The 24,483-nt window shown below is 35.2% G+C and overlaps 1 protein-coding gene and 2 long non-coding RNA genes across 6 annotated transcripts; 1 reads left to right on the forward strand and 2 right to left on the reverse strand.

The window, feature by feature from the left end:
- Positions 1–2,570: 2,570 nt before the first annotated feature.
- Positions 2,571–3,766, forward strand: LOC148767192 (uncharacterized). Its single transcript, XR_016034361.1, has 2 exons — positions 2,571–2,868; positions 2,971–3,766. It is a non-coding gene; the product is annotated as an uncharacterized LOC148767192 (long non-coding RNA).
- On the reverse strand, positions 3,213–6,358 carry LOC105957172 (uncharacterized protein ycf20). Of its 3 annotated transcripts, none has more exons than XM_088825579.1 (5): positions 5,569–6,358; positions 5,145–5,230; positions 4,692–4,853; positions 4,125–4,606; positions 3,213–3,924 (listed from the first exon to the last, which is right to left on the reverse strand). In XM_088825579.1, exons 3-4 carry the CDS (start codon positions 4,835–4,837, stop codon positions 4,204–4,206), a joined length of 549 nt encoding a protein of 182 aa, XP_088681705.1. In that variant the 5' UTR covers positions 4,838–4,853; positions 5,145–5,230; positions 5,569–6,358; the 3' UTR covers positions 3,213–3,924; positions 4,125–4,203. The 3 variants fall into 3 exon arrangements, with proteins under 3 accessions (XP_088681705.1, XP_088681706.1, XP_088681704.1); XM_088825580.1 differs by having other exon boundaries at positions 5,145–5,225; positions 6,002–6,354; XM_088825578.1 differs by having other exon boundaries at positions 6,002–6,354.
- A 10,404-nt stretch (positions 6,359–16,762) lies between these two features.
- On the reverse strand, positions 16,763–23,166 carry LOC148767193 (uncharacterized). Of its 2 annotated transcripts, none has more exons than XR_016034359.1 (4): positions 22,662–23,166; positions 19,137–19,240; positions 18,010–18,159; positions 16,763–17,843 (listed from the first exon to the last, which is right to left on the reverse strand). It is a non-coding gene; the product is annotated as an uncharacterized LOC148767193 (long non-coding RNA). The 2 variants fall into 2 exon arrangements; XR_016034360.1 differs by having other exon boundaries at positions 22,627–23,166.
- Between the last annotated feature and the right edge of the window lie 1,317 nt (positions 23,167–24,483).

Genomic DNA, 24,483 nt, shown 5'->3' on the forward strand with positions numbered 1-24,483 from the left:
GTCACACTGCTCGTGCACATGAGATCTTTGAATAAACGGTCAGAGATAAAATGGTTTATCTTTGCATGATTGGAAGTTAATATGATTGGGGCCAACATTCATGATTTGGAATTATGAATGAGAATAATAAAAGGAAAAGAATAGGCAAACGTATTAGTGAACTTTCTAAATCGGGAAGTTTCCAAATTTAGAAAGTGCACTGAATTAGGGTTTCCACTTTTGGAAAGTTGGAAATCGAGAGTTGGCACTCGTAATGACGAGGACATTATAATGATTCCGAAAATGTAATCGTCAATTTTCCGATCATTGAAATGAGAGAGACGAGCCAGTAAAAGAACTAACGAACTTAAGCTGTTGGGCCCGGTCCAACTTAAACCCGCTAGGGTTTTATGCAAGATACTATAAATACTTGATTTATAGGTCTTGCACACACACAACACAAAACCCTAACCCTAGCCGCTCTCTCTCTCTCTCGCTCGGCCACCTCCCCGCGGCCACCACGCCGTCGTCGCTGTAAATTGCCGGAATCGGCCATCCGTTGGCCGATCCCTTTCGGTATTCCTTTCCTTCTTTCTTTTTCTTCCGTGTTTCTAACTATTACGTGTCTAGTGCCACGTGTTTAATAGATCGAAGTATACGAGGTGAAATTCGAGAGGAGGAAGATCGAAGAATCGAGGAGTAGCACACGAGCCGAAGCCGCACGCATCCCCACGCGCCTCCCGAAGACCGCGCGTGAGTCACACGCGCCGCCGTGGCTCGTATTGCCGCTGGTGCTGTTCCGCCGCTGCTGCCTCCCCCCGAATTGTACGGATAGGTTTCCGTAGCAATCCCGCTTTGCTTGGTGCGCCTACCTCACGCTTCAAGAGGTAAACTTTCGAATCAATTGTCGATAGATTCGTTTAAGTTTAAATTGGATATGTATGTTCGTTATTGTATGATTTTATGTGATTACATGAAATCGTTTTATTTATTGCGAGCATGTTATTTGATTTAAACGCGAGCATGCTAGTTGATTTAATTTTGATTAACTAATTAAGCATGTATGTTGTTTTTAATTTTGCTGGAAGCGCAAAGGTACGCAGTTAATTGATTTCAATTATCGGGCATGTGTATATGTGTTTAAATTTGTTTAAATTGCATAAAATTTTTGTTTTCCGCTGCGTACACGTGTTCGATTCCCAACAGATATGACCTTCTGGGCCTCAGACTAAATGGTTAAGAGTTGGCTCTTTTGGTCTTTGTCCGATTCAGGGCATCCTGTGGGGAATTCAACCCACGTGAAAGCAATGCCTACGATCTTGGTCTTTGCTGCAAAAAGCTATGCTACTCTTGATCAGCAATCAGATCAAGTTAATCTCAAGAGCAGACCCTCTCAAGTTCTTATTGAAAAGACCTATGTTATCAGGTCGATTGACCAAATGGTCTCTGTTATTCTTTTAATCGGGGAGAATATTTATTCAATAAATCTGTGAAGGGAAAGGCTCTGGCGGATTTTCTAGAAGCTCATCCATACCAGAAAATCATGGGTAACTTGGAAGCATAGGACTAATTCATTCTCCCCTACCCCGATTTACTTAAAATTCCATCTTTATTGAGTAGGGCGCGAAAGAAAGCTTTCGAGCTTATGTCCCACCCGACGGAAAGTAGGAAGGGGAGGAGATCGAATGCAGGGAGGTTCCAAACATTATACTGATCATAAAGCTATTTATATTCGGCAGAAGCATCTATCTAATAGAAGTCACCCACTCCCTCTTTATATTCTCTTAGGCTGGATGCTACGAGAAAACAAGCCTAATCGTGACTAGATAAGCCACGCACTACATCGAAAACACACGATGACAAATAAACCACGCACTATATCGAAAACATACACTGAATTACACAGTAATTACAATACAAAATAAACACCCGGAAAAAAAAACAACGCACTAAACCAAAAACTCATACTTAAAAAAAAACACGCACTACACCAAAAAACACATTGAATAAAATGCACTACACCGTGAAACGCACACTGGAAATTGAGTGTACTTCTTGTGAAATTGAGTGTGCATTTTTTATGTAGTCTATGTTTTACACAAGGACTATACTGAATTTCCAGTGCGTGTTTCACGGTGTTGTGAATTTAATTCAATGTGTGTTTTGGTGTAGTGTGTGGTTTTTTTTTTTGCTTTGAATTACTAAACAACTAAATTGGAAAACACATACAGGAAAAAAAATCCACGCAGTACATCAAAAACACATACTGAAAAAAAACACGCAGCACACCAAAAACACACTGGAAAAAATACGCACTGCACCAAAAACACACATTGAAAAATAAAATACGCACTACATCGAAAACACACATTGAATTACACAACAAATACACTGGAAAACACTCACTGGAAAAAAAGCACACAGTACATCAAAAACTCACACTGAAAAAAAAACACGCACTACACCGTAAACACTCACTTAAAAAAGAAACACACGACACCAAAACACACAATGAATAATAAAACACGCACTACATCGAAAACATACACTGAATAACACAATAATTACAATAGAAAATAAACACCCGAAAAAAAACCACGCACTAAACCAAAAACTCACACTTAAAAAAAAAACACGCACTAATGGAATTTAGTAGGTTGTACCTAATCTTATAACAGGTAGCTAATGGAATCATGGTTTTGTAAAAACTAATTTGTCTCGAGGATGACATGTTTGTGAATGTTCACAGGAACGGGACAGCCGAACATACAGTTTTCAGAGGTTACAGTGATGGAGCTAGTTACTGGCTTTTCAGTGTGGGGGCAAAACGTGATCTCTATAAGAAGAAATAAGATTGGCGTTTCTTCTTTACAAGGTTCTACAGATGAAGTACGTACTCAACTTGTCATGTTTTCTTTTTTTGTTTCTTGGGCATATTCCTTCTTCCTCTTCTTCTTTTCTAAGTTGTAGTGTTGTTATGTAATGGCACAGGAAGGCAAGCATCGAACAACCCCTCAACATCTATATACGGCAGATGGGGAATCAAAGAACGTGTCGGTGCTATCAACCATTGGTCTCTTGCCCTTTTCCCGCCTTTTCCTTGTTGGAACAGAGGATGGCCATTTGAAAATTTGTTGTTAGTTATACTTAGTGTTCCATTTGTTCTTCAATTAAAAGAAATTCTAGTCAAATTGCATGGTCGTTACTTTGTGTATACAGAAGATAAGAAAGGATTATAACTGAGAGGAAAATTCCAATATTTACTTACTGTACAATCACTATGTAACAAAGGGAGATAAGTGAAAGTTTGAATAGTACAACAAAAGTAAGCTATCGACGAACATGTATTATTATTACAGGGGACATAAGTCAAATTCACCCTAACATTTGTATTGAATTTGAATCAAGTAAACAATATGTTTCTCAAAAGAAGTTGAACTTCGTCATCATCTCTGCTTTCAGATGTAGATTTGTCTAGAAACCCCTTCCATCGACAGCAAAAGATCTTGATTTATGTCCTAATAAAAATGAATCCCAGGGAAACCAGCTTTAAAGCATGAACTCTCCATCCTCTTCTTTCCACAAGCAACAATGACATATTATTACCAAGAACGAGGTTCTGCCATGGTTCCTCAATAGCAACATTTTCCATCATATCAATCTATCTCACCCTCATTAGTCATTCCCACATAAGCTAAGAACGATGGTACAAAGGCCAGTACAAAACAAGAATCAACACATGCCTCAATCAGCGACTGAAATGTATACATCATCAGCCTGGCAAATAGGAAGATGCTTTCATATCTCTTCAGGAATGTAGGCAAGTTTTATCCATCCATCCCACAGCGTGCAGCAAGCAAGAGCACCTCAAAAATTGGTCCAATTCTCTCTTGAACCATTTTATCAAGAAACCGACAAAACTTGCTCCTTCAGCATTTCAAGTACCTGATATTTGATGAGAATTTGTCAGTAATGATTTTGTAATCACTAATCAGTTCATCGAATGCTTTACAGTAGTACAAAAAAAAGATAGCTATACGCCTCAAAGAAAAAGGAAAGAATAATATTAAACTGAAAAATTAAAATACCAAAATTATCATTTTTAAGTTATTTTAAAAAAGTTGAGGGTAAAGGAAAAGGCAAACCTGGAAATGAAAGCTCGTTTCTCTGTGAAGCCAGGGAAAAAAATTCACCAAGGCATAAGCAACTACTAAAAAACAGGTTTCAATACTTGAAGGAATCAAGAAAAAGGCCAAGGGAAAGGCCAGCCTTCCAATAATTGAAAATGATGATAAAGTCGCGTATGTTGTCGACTAAAGGAAGAGAAGCCTTGTACATAAGAGCCCCGATTCCCTCAACCACAACAACTGTCAAACCAGCAGACAGTACATCCCAATCACCAGTTTGCCCTATTACAGTGGCAAAAGCAGTTGCACAATAGAATCCCACCAAGAAAGAGAATAATTTGACAGGCAGATTTTTTTGCAACTCCTTTAATCTGGCAACAATTTTGAACTGAATAGCTTGGAGAGTCCTAATAAGCCTCGTTCCCCCACTCGTTCCCCCACTGGAGTCATCAGCTGCACTTCTAAGAGACCATCCCATCCTCCTACTAGTATACAATTTGCTATTAAGTTTTTAACCATACTTGTTGTTATTATGTATCGAAATAATAAATAGGAATAACTAATGAAGATGGGGCTGGTACTCACTTGGTAAAAGGCCGATAAACATCAGAAAAAGTCAAGTGAAATGGTATCAATTTGCCCAATGAAAGAGCAGTAAGTAACCTTGGTTTAGAATCTTTATTATGTATCAGGAGGTTGAGACTTGTTAAATTGAAAGCTGATCTCATCATATTTGCGAACGAACACCTTCAACGCCACATCAAAGAACCATTAAAGCCTATCTATATATGTAGTTTCATGTTTAAACATAAATAAATCTTGAGATGAACAATTTAGAAAAGATTCAAAGTCGTGAGTGAACATAAATATATAAAGCCCAGTTGGGAAATTCATTCTTCAGACTTGATGAGATCATAGAGAGCATTCATTATTCTTCCCTAAAGTGAGTAATCAATCACTGTGTACAAACAGGAAATCAAACTATGGGTATTCCTAAAAGAACAAAAGGAAAAACAGTAAAGAGAAGAGTCCAAGTACCTGATGGTAGCCGGAGATACGACGGCGGAGGGTTGAGTAATAATCAAACGGACGGCAGGGCCAATATGTTCGCCTCTATTGCTTTCCTTTTTGGGGATTATATATAGTATAATATATTATTACACGGACTTATTATTATAAAGGATTGAAACTCAAATGACATGCCACCACATGTATTTTTCCGTTATTAAGTAATAAGAAGATAAATCTCACATCTCAAATTTGATTCCAGTTTTTTTTTTTTTAATGCAATTAATTAGTTGTTATACAATGTTTGGTTTTGGGAAATTGAACATTTGTGCTTGTTTTGAATTTCTAAACTCCTCTCAATTATACTTGCTCAAAATAAAATATTTGAACATTTAAGGCAAGGGTCGTCTAGTTGATGGAGCAAGAGAGTACAGTGTTCGAATCGAACCCTTACCACACTTAGGTCATGCCGACTCAAGAGGCAGAGTCCCAGAGCAGTATGTATGTGTGCTCTAGTCTAGTATGTTTTATCATGTCAATTAAAACATGAAATACAAGTCTAGGAGTGGAAATCGGACGGATCGGATCGGATTTGGGTGTTTCGGAAAATTTTCGATTTTTTTCGGAAGTCCAAAACGCCTTCCGATTACGATTCCGATTTTTTCGGAATTCAAGAATTGATTCCAATTCCGATTTTTTCAGAATTTTCGGAAAATCGGATTTTTTGGAAATTTTCATTTTCGGAATTTTCGGAATTTTTCGGAATTCTTTCGAAATTTTCCCAAAAAAAAAAAAAAGGGGAAAAGAGAAAAATTGATCACCACACAGTAGCCAAATTGCAAAAAGAAACATCAAACAAGTAATCTTCACAAATACAAGAGACTCACACAAATACGTTGGTGATGGTCGTCGGAGAGCCGGGAGGCGCTGGTGGTGGTGGTCTTCAGAGAGCCGGGAGGCCTGGTGGCGATGGTGGTGGTTGGAGAATCGGGAGGCGCAAGTTGTGGTGGTCGTCGGAGAATTGGGAGGCGCTGGTGGTGGTGGTGGTCGTCGGAGAGCCGAGATTCACTAGTGGTAGTGGTCGGCGGAGAATCGGGAGGCACTGGTGGTCGTGGTCGTCGGAGAAGGCGCTGGTGGTGGTGGGGAGAAAGAAAGGTCGATGACTGCTGCTAGAGAGAGAGTCGGAGAGAAGGGTTTCTAAGTAATTCTAATAAATTTTGAGTTTTGACTTTTTTATGTTTTAGAAAATTAAAAAATAATCATATGTCCAAATATATATATATACTAGTGTAGAGCACCGCGCATTGCGCGGTGCCGGTGCCTAAGAACTTATCGTATTATATATTTTCGACATACTTTCATATATCGATTTTTAGGCTGCATTTTGTTATTTTTTTTTACGATTAGGCAAAATTTGTGTCGAATGTGGCGATGGGAAGTGACGATTTGAAGTTGTCTACGGAGGGTGCTGTGGGGTCCACTCCCTTAGAAACAAGGGAATTTGCTGGTGCACAAATGATTGTCAAAATATAAACTCATTTCTGTGTTAACGAAAGCTAATTAATCAGGAGTTAATATTTCTTCCTTCCGTTAAAGGCTATCTGAATGACGGCGCGTGCGATGCGAAATAGGTATATAATATAGGGACCAAAAATCGTAAAAATTGATCGATTTGTTGATATTTAAGATTTATTTTAACATTTGAATTGACATAGATATGAATGAATTGAATCGTAAGATTTGAATCGTAAATCATAAGGTTTTATGCTCGGTATTGCGAATTCTCGTAAATGTAGCGGATATTTTGGATATTGAAAGAGAGATCCACTTTGGGGTCAAAATTGCAATTTGGGTTGAGCGGATAGGAAGATGGAGTAAGTATAAGGGTGATTCTGCAATTTTCAGAACTGTTTGAGCCAGGGAGGTGGATTTTTTGAAATTACAAATTGACCTCCACTTGGGGGGCATTTCCGGTTTAAGGACCAAAATTAAAAATGGTATATAATATAGGGACAAAAATGTAATAATCACAAGTTTATTATAAATAATATAATAAATTATTTTTTTCATAAATCGTAAATCATAAAATTTGATCGATTTGTTGATATTTAAGATTTTTTTTGAACTTTGAATCGACTTAGGTATGAACGAATTGAACCGTAAGATTTGAATCGTAAATCATAAGATTTTAAACTCAGAATTGCGAATTTTCGTAAATGAGTCACACACGATTATAGGTGAGGAGTCGTAGAAGCACACGGCGTTGGTGGTGGATATTTCAAGAGAGATCCGCTTTGGGGTTAAATTTGCAAATTGGGTGGAGCGGCTGAGAAGATAGAGTAAATAGGGTGATTCTGTAATTTTCAAAATTGTTTCAGTAAGGGAGGTTATATATATATATATATATATGTATGTATATATATATATATATGTATATATATATATATATATATATATATATATATATATATATATATATATATATATATATATATATACATACATATATATATATACATACATATATATATATATATATATATATATATATACATATATATATATATATATATGGACCAAAAATCTTAAAATTTGATTGATTTGTTGATATTTAAGATTTATTTGAACATTTGAATCACATAAATATGAATGAATTGAATTGTAAGATTTAAATCGTATATCATAAGGTTTTATGCTCGGTATTGCAAATTCTTGTAAATGTGGCGGGTATTTTGGATATTGAAAGAGAGACCCACTTTGGGGTCAAATTTGCAATTTGGATGGAGCGGGTAAGAAGATGGAGTAAGTATAGGAGTGATTCTGCAATTTTCAGAACTGGTTGAGCCAGGGAGGTAGATTTTCAGAAATTACAAATCGACCTCCACTTGGGGGGGCATTTCCGGTTTAAGGACCAAAATTAAAAATTGTATATAACATAGGGACAAAAACCATAATTATCACAAGTTTATTGTAAATAATATAATGAATTAAAGTTTTCCTAAATCATCAAATTTGATCGATTTGTTGATATTTAAGACTTATTTTAACTTTTGAATTGACCTAGGCATGAACGAATTTAATTGTAAGATTTGAATCGTAAATCATATGATTTTCATCAGGAATTGGAGAATCTCTTATTTACTGCATCCCCAGCGATTCTTGAAAAAGAGCTTCGGCTTTTTATACTCGGTATTGCGAATTTTCGTAAATGAGCCACACACGATTATAATTGAGGAGGAGGTAAAGCATACTGCGTTGGTGACATATATTTCGGATATTGCAAGAGAGCTCTAATTTAGGGTCAAATTTGCAATTTGGGTAGTGCGGCTGGGAAGATGGAGTAAGTATAGGGGTAATTCTGCAATTTTCAAACTGTTTCAGCTAGGGATGTGGATTTCCAGAAATTACAAATTGACCCCCACTTGGGGGCATTTCCTGTTTAGGAACTAAATTAAAAAAGGGCAAATTACCAAAAACCCCCTGAGGTAAGCCTAAATAACGAAAATCCCCCCCACGTTCTCGTAACTACGAAAACCCCCATTGACTAACGGTTGACCGAATTTTTTTAACCGAAAAGGTGAAATGTCTATTATATCCTTCCGTTAAATATGTGAAAAATAAAAGAAAAAAGGCAAATTACCAAAACCCCCCTGAGGTAAGCCTAAATAACGAAAATCCCCCCCACGTTCTCGTAATTCCTTCTGTTAAATATGTGAAAATAAAAGAAAAAAGCTGAAAATGTGGTGGCGGTCACAGGCGACGGAACGAACGACGCCCCTGCTTTAAAAGAAGCCGATGTGGGACTCTCGATGGGAATCCAAGGCACTGAGGTGGCGAAGGAGAGCTCCGATATCGTGATTTTGGACGACGATTTTTCGTCCGTGGCTACAGTTCTGCTTTGGGGCAGATGTATTGATAATTTGATATTATAAATTTTTTATTTTTTTTATTTATATATTTTAATTGATTTTATTTATCCAGAGGAGTGTTCATACGGATTTATGCTTTTAGCTTGAATGATGATTGTATTTCTCGAATTGCAAAATATTTAATTTTATATATAAAAATAATTAAATTTTGAAATCTCATCCATTGATTTTTTTAATCCAATAAAAATACATTGTACATTCATAATGATTGATTATATTTGGGTTTAATTTAAGAAAAATAAGTATTTTGCAGACACTTATATATTGACCCCTCATTAAATAAAATGCTTACAAATACCCCCCTAAGGGTAATTTTGTGTACAAGGGCAAAATTGGTATTATCGGAGGAATATTCGGGAGAATCAAAAAGATTCTATCGAGTTTAACACCGTTAGAGCGATTTGTAAGATGTCTGCATACCTCAGGGGGGTTTTCGTAATTACGAGAACGTGGGGGGAATTTCTGTTATTCAAACTTACCTCAGGGGGGTTTTGGTAATTTGCCCATTAAAAAATGGTGTATTATTAAATTAAAAATGGTATATAATATAGAGACAAAAACTGTAATTATCACAAGTTTATTATAAATAATATAATAAATTACAGTTTTCCTAAATCGTAAAATTTGTTGATATTTAAGATTTATTTTAACTTTTGAATCGACTTAGCTATGAATGAATTGAATCGTAAGATTTAAATCGTAAATCATAAGATTTTAAACACGGTATTGCGAATTTTCGTAAATGAGTCACACACGATTATAGCTGAGGAGTCGAAGCATACTGCGTTGGTGGCGCATGTTTCAAATATTGCAAGAGAGATCCACTTTGGGGTTAAATTTGCAATTTGGGTAGCGCGGCTGGGAAGATTGAGTAAGTATAGGGGTGATTCTCCAATTTTCAAAACTGTGTCGGACAAGGAGGTGGATTTGTTGTCTTAAATATCAACAAATCGATCAAATTTTACGATTTACGATTTAGGAAAACTTTAATTTATTATATTATTTATGATAAACTTGTGATAATAAATGTGGCGGATATTTTGGATATTTAAAGAGAGATCCACTTTAGGGTCAATTTTGCAATTTGGGTTAGGGACCAAAATAGTTATTATATCACGTTAATAATAAATAATATAATAAATTATAGTTTTCTTAAATTGTAAATCGTTAAATTTGATCGTTTTGTCGATATTTAAGATTTATTTTAACATTTGAATCGACTTAGGCATGAATAATTGAATCGTAAGAATTGAATCGTAAATCATAAGATTTTAAACTCGGTATTGCGAATTTTCGTAAATGAGTCACACACGATTATAGTTGAGGAGTCGAAGCATACTGCGTTGGTGGTGGATATTTCGGATATTGCAAGAGAGATCCACTTTGGTGTTAAATTTGCTATTTGGGTGAAAAGACTAGGAAGATGGAGTAAGTATAGCGGTGATTCTGCAATTTTCAAAACTATTTCAGTCAAGGAAGTGGATTTCCAGAAATTACAAATTGACCCCCACTTAGGGTACATTTCTTGTTTTAGGACCAAATTAAAAAATAATGTATGTAATATATGGACCAAAAATCGTAAAATTTGATCGATTAGTTTATATTTAAGATTTATTTTAACATTTGAATTGACATAGATAAGAATGAATTGAATCGTAAGATTTGAATCGTAAATCATAAGATTGTATGCTCGTTATTGCGAGTTTTCGTAAATGTGGCGGATATTGAAAGAGAGATCCACTTTGGGGTCAAAATTGCAATTTGGGTGGAGCGGATAGGAAGATGGAGTAAGTATAATGGTTATTCTGCAATTTTCAGAACTGTTTCAGCCAGGAAGGTGGATTTTCAGAAATTACAAATTGACCTCCACTTGGGAGCACTTCCGGTTGAAAGACCAAAATTAAAATTCGTATATAATATATGGACCAATCTATAATTATCGCAATTTTATTATAAATAATATAATAAATTAAAGTTTTCTTCAATTGTAAATTGTACAATTTGATCGTCTTGTTGATATTTAAGATTTATTTTAACTTTTGAATCGACTTAGGTATAAACGGATTGAATCGTAAGATTTGAATCGTAAATCATAAGATTCTAAACTCGGTAATGCGAATTTTCGTAAATGAGTCGCACGCGATTATAGTTGAGGAGGACTTGAAGCATACTGCGTTGGTGGCGGATATTTAAGATATTGCAAGAGAGATCCACTTTGGGGTTAAATATGCACTTTGGGTGGAGCGGCTAGGAAGATGGAGTAAGTATAGGGGTGATTCTGTAATTTTCAAAAAAAATTCGGCCAGGGAGGTGGATTCCAAAAAATTACAAATTGACCTCCACTTGGGGTGCATTTCTGGTTTAAGGACCAAAATTAAAAAGAGGTATAATAATATAGTGACCAAAAATCGTAAAATTTGATCGTTTTGTTGATATAAAGATTTATTTAACATTTGAATCAACATAGATATGAATGAATTGAATCGTAAGATTTGAATCGTAATCATACGATTTTATGCTCGGTATTGCGAATTTTCATAAATGTGGCAGATATTTTGGATATTGAAAGAGAGATCCACTTTGGGGTCAAATTTGCAATTTGGGTGGAGCGTTTAGGAAGATTGAGTAAGTATAGGGTGATTATGCAATTTTCAGAACTGCTTCAGCTAGGGAGGTGGATTTTCTGAAAGGCTGCGACTATATGCAATACTAATTTCACTTGTGCAAGACCAAATTAAAGAAAGATTCCAAAAGATTCTATTTTATTAAGATGAAATGACAAATATACTCATAAATTAAATTGGTTTTTTTTTCTCATGCAAGACCAAATACAAATAATTAGGAAAAAAAACATAGATGCGTGAATTAAACCATCCCCCCAAACCCTACCTATGCCACCTACGCCCACCTTCTCCGTCGTCAAAGCTCCACCGCTCAAGCTCCACCACTAATCGCCGTCGCCGCCAGCCCCGCCGCTCACAATCATGAAACTGGTAAAAATTTGAAACTGGTAAAACCTTACAAAAAAAGAGGAAAAACAAATTAAATTTGAAACTGGTAAAAATCGACACCAAGGTGTTGAAAAAACTATGTTACAAATCGACACTTACGCGTCGAATTTTATCGGCAGAAATCGACACTGACATGTCGAATTTATAGCACAAATTCGACATTGCCAAATGTCGAATTTGATACCTCAAAATCGACATCTAAATGTCGATTTTTACCCATAAAATTCGACCTGTACATGTCGAATTCGTTTGTGCGGGATTTTTTTTGGAAAAACGATATTCTAGCTAAAAAATCCATAAATGCATACCTTATTGGGTTATTTCACCGTAGAATCTTCTATTTTGATATCTTCTAACTCCATACTTGCCATCTTTGTAAAATTTGTTCAGTTTTGATGATTTTGAATGTTTAGGTTTTGTGGGTTTATGGAGGAGGAAAGAGAAAGGTCTTGTGGTTTTTGGAAGATGGAGAAGATGAAAGTTGGTCTTGTGGTTTTGTGGTCTTGTGATAGGGTTTTTTGTGTTTTTGAATTTTTTGTCTTGCACATTTGAAATTTTCTATTTTTTTAACAAATAAGGGTATTATAGTATTTATACATTTAAAATTTTAATTTGGTCTTGCACAAGTGGTTTTAGTCTTGTATGTAGCCGCAGCCTTTCTGAAATTACCAATTGATCTCCACTTGGGGGCATTTCCGGTTTAAGGACTAAAACTAAAAATGGGATATAATATAGGGACCAAAATAGTAATTATAATACGTTAAACCAAAACTAAAAATGGGGTATAATATAGGGACCAAAATAGTAATTATAACACGTTAATTATAAATAATATAATAAATTATAGTTTTCTTAAATCGTAAATCGTAAAATTTGATCGTTTTGTCGATATTTAAGATTTATTTTAACATTTGAATCGACTTAAGTATGAATAATTGAATCGTAAGATTTGAATCGTAAATCATAAGATTTTAAACTCGGTATTGAGAATTTTCGTAAATGAGTCACACGCGATTACAGTTGAGGAGTCGAAGCATACTGCGTTGGTGGCAAATATTTCGGATATTGCAAGAGAGATCCACTTTGGTGTTAAATTTGCTATTTGGGTAAAACGACTGGAAAAATGGAATAAGTATAGCGGTGATTCTGCAATTTTCAAAACTGTTTCAGTCAAGGAACTGGATTTCCAGAAATTACAAATTGACCCCCTCTTGGGGTGCATTTCTTGTTTAAGGACAAAAAAAAAAACAATGTAGGTTATATAGGGACCAAAAATCGTAAACTTTGATCAATTAGCTGATATTTAAGATTTATTTTAACATTTGAATTGACGTAGATATGAATGAATTGAATCGTAAGATTTGAATCATAAATCATAAGATTTTATGCTCGATATTGCGAATTTTCGTAAATGTGGCGGATATTGAAATAGAGATCCACTTTGGGGTCAAATTTGCAATTTGGGTGGAAAGGCTAGGAAGATGGAGTAAGTATAGGGGTGATTCTACAATTTTCAGAGCTATTTCAGCCAGGGAGGTGGATTTTCAAATATACAAATTGACCTCCACTTGGGGGCATTTCCAGTTGAAGGACCTAAATTAAAATTTGTATATAAATAGGGATCAAATATGTAATTATCGCAAGTTTATTATAAATAATATAATAAATTAAAGTTTTCTTAAATTGTAATTCGTAAAATTTGATCATTTTGTTGATATTTAAAATTTATTTTAACTTTTGAATCGACTTAAGTATGAACAGACTGAATCGTAAATCATAAGATTTTAAACTCGATATTGCGAATTTTCGTAAATGAGTCACACACGATTATAATTGAGGAGAGTCGAAGCATACTGCGTTGGTGGCAGATATTGCAAGAGATATCCAATTTGGGGTCAAATTTGCAATTTGGGTAGTGCGGCTGGGAAGATGGAGTAAGTATATGAGTGATTCTGCAATTTTCAAAATTGTTTCAGCCAGGAAGGTGGACTTCCAAAAATTACATGACCCCCACTTGGGGTTCATTTTTTATTTAAGGATCAAAATTATAAAAAAAAAATGTATAATAATATAGGGACCAAAAATCGTAAAATTTGATCAATTTGTTGATAGTTAAAATTTATTTGAACATTTGAATCGACATGGATATGAATGAATTAAATCGTAAGATTTGAATCATAAGATTTGAATCGTAAATCATAAGATTGTATGCTCGTTATTGCGAATTTTAGTAAATGTGGCGGATATTTTGATAGTGAAAGAGAGATCCACTCTTTGGAGTCAAATAAGAAATTTGGGTGTAGCGGTTAGGAAGATGGACTAAGTATAGGGTTGATTCTGCAATCTTCACAACTATTTCAGCCAGGGATGTGGATTTTCGAAAATTACATATTAACCTCCACTTGGGGGCATTTCCGGTTTAAGCAAAAAATTTATAAATGGTATATAATATAGGGATCAAAACTGTCATCATCACAAGTTTATTAAAATTAATATAATAAATTAAAGTTTTCTAATATCTTAAATCATAATTTGATCGTTTTGTTGATATTTAAGATTTATTTTAACTTTTGAATCGACTTAGGTATGAACGGATTGAATCATAAGATTTGAATCGTAAATCATAAGATTTTAAACTCAGTATTGCGAAATTTCGTAAATGAGTCACAAGCGATTACAGCTGAGGAGCAGTAGAAGCATACTGTGTTGGTGGCGGATATTTCGGATATTGCAAGAGAGATCCACTTTGGGGTTAAATTTGCAATTTGGGTGGAGCGGCTGGGAAGATGGAGTAAGTATAGTTGTGATTCTGCAATTTTCAAAATTGTTTCACCCAGGAAGGTGGATTTCCAAAAATTACAAATTGACCCCCACTTGGGGTGCATTTCTTTTTTAAGGACCAAAATTAAAAATAAAAAAAAGGTTTAATAATATAGGGACCAAAAAATGTAAAATTTGATCGATTTGTTGATATTTAAGATTTATTTTAACATTTGAATCGACATAGATATGAATGAATTGATTCGTAAGATTTGAATCGTAAATCATAAGATTTTATGCTCGTTGTTGCGAATTTTCGTAAATGTGGCGGATATTTTGGATAGTGAAAGAGAGATCTACTTTGGGTTCAAATTTGCAATTTGGGTGGAGCGGAAGATGGAGTAAGTATAGGGGTGATTATGCAATCTTCACAACTATTTAAGCCAGGGAGGTGGATTTTCGGAAATTACAAATTAACCTCCACTTGGGGGCATTTCCGGTTTAAGGACCAAAACAAAAAAAATGTATATAATATAGGGACCAAGACTGTAATTATCATAAAAATAATACAATAAATTAAAGTTTTCTTTAATCGTAAATTGTAAATTTTGATCGTTTTGTTGATATTTAAGATTTATTTTAACTTTTGCATCGACTTAGGTATGAACGAATTGAATAGTAAGATTTGAATTGTAAATCATATGATTTTAAACACGGTATTGCGAACTTGCATAAATGAGTCACGTGCGATTATAGCTGAGGACTAGAAGCATACTGCGTTGGTGGCGGATATTTCAGATATTGCAAAAGAGATCCACTTTGGGGATAAATTTGCAATTGGGCTGGAGCGGATAGGAAGATGGAGTAAGTATAGGGGTGATTCTGAATTTTCAAAACTGTTACAGTAAGGGAGATGGATTTCCAAAAATTACAAATTGACGCCCACTTGGGGTGCATTTATAGTTTAAGGACCAGAATTAAAAAATATATATATAATAATATATGGACCAAAAATCGTAAAATTTGATCGATTTGTTGATATTTAAGATTTATTTTGACATTTGAATCAACATAGATATGAATGAATTGAATCGTAAGATTTGATCACTAATCATACGATTTTATGCTCGGTGTTGCGAATTTTCATAAATGTGGCGGATATTTTGATATTGAAAGAGAGATGCACTTTGGGGTCAAATTTGCAATTTGGGTGGAGCAATTATGAAGATTGAGTAAGTATAGGAGTAATTATGCAATTTTCAGAACTGCTTCAGCTAGGGAGGTGGATTTTCGGAAATTACCAATTGATCTCCACTTGGGGGCATTTCCGGTTTAAGCACCAAAATTAAAAATGGGATATAATATAGGGACCAAAATAGTAATTATAACACGTTAATTATAAATAATATAATAAATTATTGTTTTTTTAAATCTTAAATCGTAAAATTTGATCGTTTTGTCGGTATTCAAGATTTATTTTAACATTTGAATCGACTTAGGTATGAATAATTGAATCGTAAGATTTGAATCGTAAATCATAAGATTTTAAACTCGGTATTGCGAATTTTCGTAAATAAGTCATACGCAATTATAGCTGAGGAGTCGAAGCATACTGCGTTGGTGGCTGATATTTCGGATATTACAAGAGAGATCTACTTTGGTGTAAAATTTGCTATTTGGGTGGAACGGATGGGAAGATGGAGTAAGTATAGCGGCAATTCTGCAATTTTCAAAATTGTCTCAGTGGATTACCAGAAATTACAAATTGACCCCCACGTAGGGTGCATTTGTTTAAGGACCAAAATTAAAAAAAAAAATGTATGTAATATAGGAACTAAATCAGTAATTATCCCAAGTAATATAATAAATTAAAGTTTTTTCTCAAATCGTTATTCGGAAACAGTACAAACCTAAAAACAAAACTTAAAGGCACGCCACGAACATGATAAACAGTTCAAAAAATTATGCGACGTACAATAAAATTTTTGGTTTTCAATTTTACCAAGAGGTATTAAAATACGAGAAAGATCGGATTACAAGTGTCTACATACATAAAACTGTGAATACCTTCACGTGCTTGAAATCTTTTTGTAATCTGATATATAGGAAATTGAAAAACCAGAAGAAAATAATAAATGGGAAAACAGAGAATGAATATGAGGTGAACGTGTGATTCTTCACCTGATTTTGTTGCATTCAAAAGTTCTGAAAATGCAATTATACGATCCAGGTTGCTTAAATTAAAGACCTAATAGCCCCAACTACGAAAACAAATATTCATAGAAGAGAGGGAGGGCTTTTTGCGATCGAGCAGCGATTTCATCCGCTTTCCTGAACAAAAGAAACAATCATAGAAGGAAATAGGGAAGGCCTTTTGAGATCGAGCAGCAATTCATCCACTTCCCTAAAGCACCAATATGCGCGGAGAAAATTGGAAAATATGAGAACACAAATCGAAAACCGCCGGAATGTGTGCCTCGTGTGTCCAGTCGACGGAGGCCGGGAAACAAGGATTTGGTGGAGAGAGGGAGCAAAAATTTTGAAGGATAATGTACAAGAAGTAAATCGTAAGGAAAAAATACAAATATAAGAGGCATAAATCAAAGTAATATAAAGAAGTCCAACGTCAAACGAAGTCGTCGGAAGCGCAAAGCTACTCGACAGAGTGGCGCCGTCTACAGATGTGGACGAACTCAACTCCAGCTGAGAATTCACTCGGCCGAATAAAATCAGCTATAAGAAGTAAACTTCACTGGAAGACATCAATATAATTCTTGAACAAGCGGCAAACCTGTATACGAACAGAGAGAGCAACAGCAAACCGAAGCTGAAACACCAAAAAAGGGCTAACCTGTAATTGAATACAGAAAACACGAAGAAAAAGAAAAGAAAGGAAACAATGGTTGCGAATGAAGAAAGTAATAAAATTAGATTGGGTGAACACAAAAAAGAGAAAATTACAGGAAAATAGAAGAGAGTCACCTGCACCACAACTCAACCTTTGGAAGCCATAAGCAAAGAAGTTCCGACTTTTTATCCAGCATATGAAAAGAATATTAAACAATAGTAACAAATGAAATTGTTGTGTGAGTTTGGAGTCAAAGAAGAGAATCTGTAAGATATATAAATAACAAAGATCACATAATTCAAAATTCCTTGTAATAATCTGTCTGAAGCTGAATTTTAGCGACGTACCTTGGATCCAAATAGAGGTATGTATGCAACCCCAAGTTTGAAAAATTGCCGTGAGGGAATCATGGTCGAATTTTTTCGTAATCATCCAACCCACGGTTCTTCAAATAAAGAGTATCATTAGTGAGTTGGATTCTATAGTCGTCATGATCCCTTAAATAAAGAGTAAATTGCAAATACCACCCCTGTGTAATCCTTAATTGCTAAAAAAGTCCTTGTGTTATAAAAATTAGCAAAAACCCCCCTATGATTAAAAGTCAAAGGCGAAAAAGTCCATTAAAGCTGCTCGTGGTAATCACGCGCAGGTTGTGCGGTTCTTTTGAAAATTTTGGGGGTAAAATGACATAAACACCCTTTTATACATATAAATAAAAAATGTATGTTAAATTTGATGTAATTGTAAATAAATTAAATTCAAAGGACCAAATAGCAATTTTTAAAATCTTAAATCCTAATCATCTTCGTTCTCCCCATCACCCTCTCAAGTCTCAACGCCCCCACTTGGGAAAAAAAAAATCCAGCACCTAATTCTCTTCCCCAAAATTTCTGGAACTCAAAACAACACAGCCAACAACCACGGTCACTATCGCCACCGAAGCCGCCCCTAATTCTCTCAAATCCTGTAGCTCTGTCGAAGCCGGCAGCCTCACGAAATAGTGGAGGAGAAGAGCAAGGTATCTGATGCCTCCAGATCCAAACCTCCCCATTGTTTTTCTGTTTTTTACCGTCTTCTCCGACGATGGTTTTAGAGTTTGCAAAAGAAGAAAAGGCTGTGGAACTGGTCGACGGCGCCGCCGCAGAGGAGGCAAGGGTCTGTGCAATGAATTTTGTGCGTAGTGTGTGTGTTTCAATCTAGGTTTAATAGTATTTTGAAAAATTACAATTCAGTCACCTAATTAAGTTTCAGAAATTTAGTAAAATTACAATTTGGCCTCTATTGTATATTAATTATAATTTTATGTTATTAATTAAAGGTTATATTTGTCTTTTCATCTCTGGTCAATGACTAAAATTTCAATAGGTGCGGTGAGCTAATAAAAAAATTATATAGGGGGGTTTTCGCTAATTTTTATAACACAAGGACTTTTTTAGTAATTAAGGATTACACAGGGGTAGTTTTTGCAATTTACTCCTTAAATAAAAGTGAACCTAAAGGGCAGGATAATGTTTTTTTAATTAACTTGTCACACCGTAAATTTTGCACTGTAATATCATTATATATACGAGATTGAACCTGCAAATAGTGAAGAAACAAATAATGTCAATTGTATTCATCAATTTTTTATGAACTGACCAAACAACAACAGGGAGCCAATAGTTCACAGATGTTTTGCAGCCGCACAGTTGAAAAGTAAATGAACAAGCAGCATTGAAGATTTATGAGTTAAGATGGATTTAAAGTGAAAGAAGTAAAGGTGGGTGAAAATTCGTTGCACGAATGAAGCTGTAAAGATATAAAAGGTAATCAAGGTCATTAACACACACACACAAAATACTCTATTTTTTACAAGCGTGGACAAGTTCAGATTTAGATTTAGATAACATAGTGGATCTCTCTTGCAATATCCGAAATATCCGCTACCAACACAGCATGCTTTGACTTCTCCTTAGGTGTAACTAGGGGTGGAAATCGGACGGATCGGATCGGATATGACCCTTTCGGAAAATTTCCGATTTTTTTCGGAATTGAAATACGGGTTCCGCCGATTCCGATTTTTTCGGAAATTTCGGAATATCGGAATTTTTCGGAAATTTTACAGATATTCTTCCAATATTCAAGAAGTTTTCGATTCAATATGTAAAATCAAAACAAATGTACAAAAAATTGCTAAATTGGTTTTATAATCAAAAGTTTCAGAAATGAAAGCGTAAAAAGTTATAAACCAAATGGGGGCAACTATTTTGAATACTAACTTTTGCTTAGTTGAATACTACCTAGTTGAAAACCACAATTGAGTACATATTTTTAAGTTTTTTCTTACTTTAATACCAAAATAAAAATAAAAGTACAAAAATACCCTTTCATACAAAATACTAATTACATTAATTTTTCTTTGAAATTACCTATTTGAAAACCAAATAAAAAAAAAAAAAAAAGAAAAAAAAAAATCAAACACAAAAAACTCCCTCCGTCAACCTCCCTCCGTCCACGCCGCCCGACGTCGCCGCCGCCGCTCCAACCATCGCCGCCGCCGGACGCCGACGCCAAACACCGCCTAACGCCGCCCACGCCGCCCAACGTCGCCCAAAGCCGCCGCCGTCGTCGTCTTCGAATAGTAAGTTATAGTTGTTTCGATTTTTTTTTTCTTTAATATTTATTTAAGATTTGAATGTTTGATATGGGTAATTAGGATTTGGTTGTTTTAGGTTAGAATGATCGTTAATTAGTAATGGGTGCATCTGATTTCAGTCGATTTGAGCATTGATTTGAGATTCGTGGGTCGGTTCTTCGTTCTCCATTTTCGACCTGTACATGTCGAATTTCGATGAATTTTCGACAGGTTGTTGTCGAAAATTCATCCAAAATCGACATGTAGATGTCGAAAATGGTGAAAATGTTGAGTTTGGATTTTGTAATTTTCGACAGTTAACTGTCGAAAATGGGTTGCATTTTCGACAGCAACCTGTCGAAAATGCAATCCATTTTCGACAGTTAACTGTCGAAAATTACCCCATATTTCGACAGGTTTCTGTCGAATTTGAACTGTGAAATTTTTTTTTTTTTTTTTTTTTTTTTTTTCTTCCTATTTTTATTTGCTTGTGTTTATATTATGTATATTAATTTTTATTTGTGTGTTATTTTGCAGTGGAAGAACCACGTCAACCTCGTATACCTCCGACTGTCTCGAACCGTAAAAAGAGGAAGGAATTATCCGATAAAGGCAAGGGCATAGCAGTCACGACCAAGAAAAAGACCACGACCAAGAAGAAGTCTGGAGAGGGTTCTTCGTCAACGAATCCGGTGCCGGCTCTACATTCGACTGTACAAGTTGGTGATTCGAGCAATGAACCGGTCCTAGGTCCCGAGATACCGGAATTGTACACAAAATTTGATAAGCACATTGCTTATCATATTGTGAACGGAGGGCCAGATCGTTCGGAGCGCGGCTCAGAATTTCGAATACGAAATCACACAACAACTTTGAAAGGTTGGGAGCCGGCGCCGTTTATTAAAGAGGTAGTACAAAGATGTGGTTTAATGTCAGTTGTACAGGCATCGTACAACACTGTGGACGGCCATCTACTTAGAGCCTTCGTAGAGAGATGGCAGCCAGCTACCAACACATTTCACTTACCTGTTGGAGAGATGACCATCACACTTGACGATGTGAGTTCGTTGGTCGGTTTGCCAGTTGTTGGGCGTACCGTATCCTGCGAGCGTTTGGTCCGTGATTCCAAAACCATTCCCAGTACTTTGATGTTCCAGTTGCTAGGTGAGTACCCGGACGATGTAAACAAGAAGAAAGCGGTCAAGTTGGAATGGTTGAAGGCTAAATTTAGCAAAGTGACCATGAGAGATAGTGCGGAGAAGAGGACGTACGCCATTCGGGCGTATTTGTTATTTTTGCTCGGGTGTACTATACTGTGCGACAAGACAGGCAATATGGTAAGCGTTGAGTACCTAAATCTTGTATCTGATTTGGATCGGATCGGCGAGTATGCTTGGGGCACTGCATGTCTTTGCCGGTTGTACGATGAGCTTTCCTCAGCCTCACAAAAATCAACGAACTCGATGGCTGGCTGGCTGACGCTCTTTCAGTCATGGATTCACGAACCCATGCCATTAAAGCTTCTTTTGTTGGGAATTTTTCTGACGTGGTAAATGAATGGGTGCAATCGATCTACACAAAAGTGTCGAAAATATAAGACAAGTAAATTTGCAACAGGAACCAAATCGACACTTAAGTGTCGAATTATGATGCAATTTTCGACACTTAAGCGTCGAAATTTTGGGTAATTTTCGACACCTAAGTGTCGAATTATGATGCAATTTTCGACACTTAAGTGTCGAAATTTTGGGTAATTTTCGACACTTAAGTGTCGAAAATTGCATCATAATTCGACACTTGGGCGTCGAAATCTAAGGGTATTTTCGACACATACATGTCGAAAAATAGGTGTATTTTCGACCTGTATGTGTCGAAAATACATGGCGAGCTTTAAAAAAAAAAAAAATTCAAAATCGATGTTTTAGCTCAAAAAATACATGAATACATACCTGAATGGGTTCTCCTTGCTCGTAAACTACCATTCTATTGTCATTTGAGGCCATTTTGCAAGTTGTGTAAGGTTTTGATTTCTTTTGTTTTGGGGTTTTTTAGGAGGGTTTTTGGGGAGGGAGAAGAAGGAGGTGGAGGAGGTGAGGGGTTTGGGAGTGAGGAGGGAAATGTTTTTTTTAGGTTTTTGATTATTTGGTTTTTAAGAAAGAAAAATAGTATTTGTAATATTATTTGGTTTTAATTTTTATTAAGGGTATTAAAGTAATTTACAATTAATTATTTAATTTCTATTTTTTTGGTATTCAACTAAGCAAAAGTTAGTATTCAAAATAGTTGTCCCCAAACCAAATGTGTAACAAAAAACAAACAAAGAGAATAAAAGAAATTTGTAGAAAAAGACCTAAAAACGAGAACAAAATGCGAGCCAAATATAACCTCTTAATTCACCATCCTTTCTTCCGTGGACTCCACCTTAACCAGCGGGTCTTTGTATTTTAAAACGAAACGAAGATTGGAGCAAAGATCGAAGATTTAATTTTGAGAAAAGGAGTGAAGAAAGAGGGAGAAAGTAAAGAAAGATGGGGAGGACGGCGGCGGATGAAAAACAAAGGTGGTGTTTGTAAATGATTATTTAAAAGCAGAAGTTAGTGATTGTGATTTAAATTAGTTTTAAGGTGGTGTTTGCAAATGATTATTTAAAAGCAGAAGTTAGTGATTGTGATTTAAGTTAGTTTTAAGTGCTTATTTCTAAAAGTTGGGGGTGTTTGCAAATATTTCGAAAAATGAACTAAAATTGAAAAAGCAGGGTTAGGGATGCTTTTAAAAAAATAGCTTAAAGCAGATTATTTTAAGAGAAGCAAAAGCAAAAGTTGATTTTGCAAACACCTAAAAACAGATTATGAGCAAAAAAAACCGCATAATCACTTTCAAAAAGCATTTGCAAACACCACCTAAGTGTTTATTTTTAAAAGTTGGGGGTGTTTGCAAATATTTCGGAAAATGAACTAAAATAGAAAAAGCAGGGTTATGAGTGCTTTTAAAAAATAGCTTAAAGCAGATTATTTTAAGAAAAGCAAAAGCAAAAGTTGATTTTGCAAACACCTAAAAACAGATTATGAGCAAAAAAAACCGCATAATCACTTTCAAAAGCATTTGCAAACACCAACAAAGTGGAAAAGGAAAAGCAACTTTTAGGTTTTTTTTAATAATGCAATTAAAACTAAAAATAAAAGAAAAAGAAAAGGTAAAGGTAATGAAAAATATCGCCTAGTCACACCTACAATTTAATGTATATATAAAATAATTAATAATATTCGGAAAAAATCGGAAAAAATTGGAAAAAATCGGAAAAAATTGGAACCACTTTCGGATCGGAATTCGGAAATTCCGAATCTTTTATATGTATTTCTGATTCCGATCCGATTTTTTTCGGAATTTTCGGAAATCGGAATTCCGGAATTCGGAATTGAAAAAATCATTCCAAAATCGAAATTTTTCGGATCGGATTCGGCGGAAATCGGAATTTTCGTTCCGATTTCCACCCCTAGGTGTAACCATGTGCGACTCATTTACAAAAAATCGCGATACCGAGTCTAAAATCTTATGATTTAAGATTCAAATTGTACGATTTATTTTATTCATACCTATGTCGATTCAAATGTTAAAATAAATCTTCAATACCAACAAATCGATCAAATTTTACGATTTACGATTTAAGAAAACTTTAATTTATTATATTATTTATAATAATCTTCGGATATTCATAGTTTTGGTCCCTTTCTTATATACCATTTTTAATATTGACCCTTCAACCGGTAATGCCCCGAGTGGGGGTCAATTTGTAATTTCTCGAAACCCACCTCCCTAACTGAAATAGTTTTGAAAATTGCAGAATTACCCCTATACTTACTCCATCTTCCCACCACCTCGGTTGTAATCACGTGTGACTCATTTACGAAAATTCGCAATACCGAGCCTAAAATCTTATGATTTAAGCTTCAAATCGTATAATTCATTTCATTCATGCCTAAGTCGATCCAAATGCTAAAATAAATCTTCACTGGCAAGACATCGATCAAATTTTACGATTTACTATTTAACAAAACTTTAATTTATTATAATATTTATAATAAACTTGGGATGATTACAGTTTTGGTCCTTCAACCGGAAATGCCACCAAGTGGGGTCAATTAGTAATTTCTGAAAATCCACCTCCCTTACTGAAACAGTTCTGAAAATTGCAGAATCACCGCTATAC

The sequence above is a fragment of the Erythranthe guttata genome, chromosome 11 (genome assembly GCF_056151865.1).
Source record: "Erythranthe guttata isolate IM_541 chromosome 11, IM_541, whole genome shotgun sequence".
NCBI lineage: Eukaryota > Viridiplantae > Streptophyta > Magnoliopsida > Lamiales > Phrymaceae > Erythranthe > Erythranthe guttata.

Coding starts and splice junctions, on each gene's coding strand:
- LOC105957172 (XM_088825579.1), bottom strand. CDS start 4,837: ATGATGAGATCAGCTTTCAATTTAACAAGTCTCAACCTCCTGATACAT. Junction 4,607..4,691: donor GTTTATCGGCCTTTTACCAA/GTGAGTACCAGC, acceptor AAAACTTAATAG/CAAATTGTATACTAGTAGGA.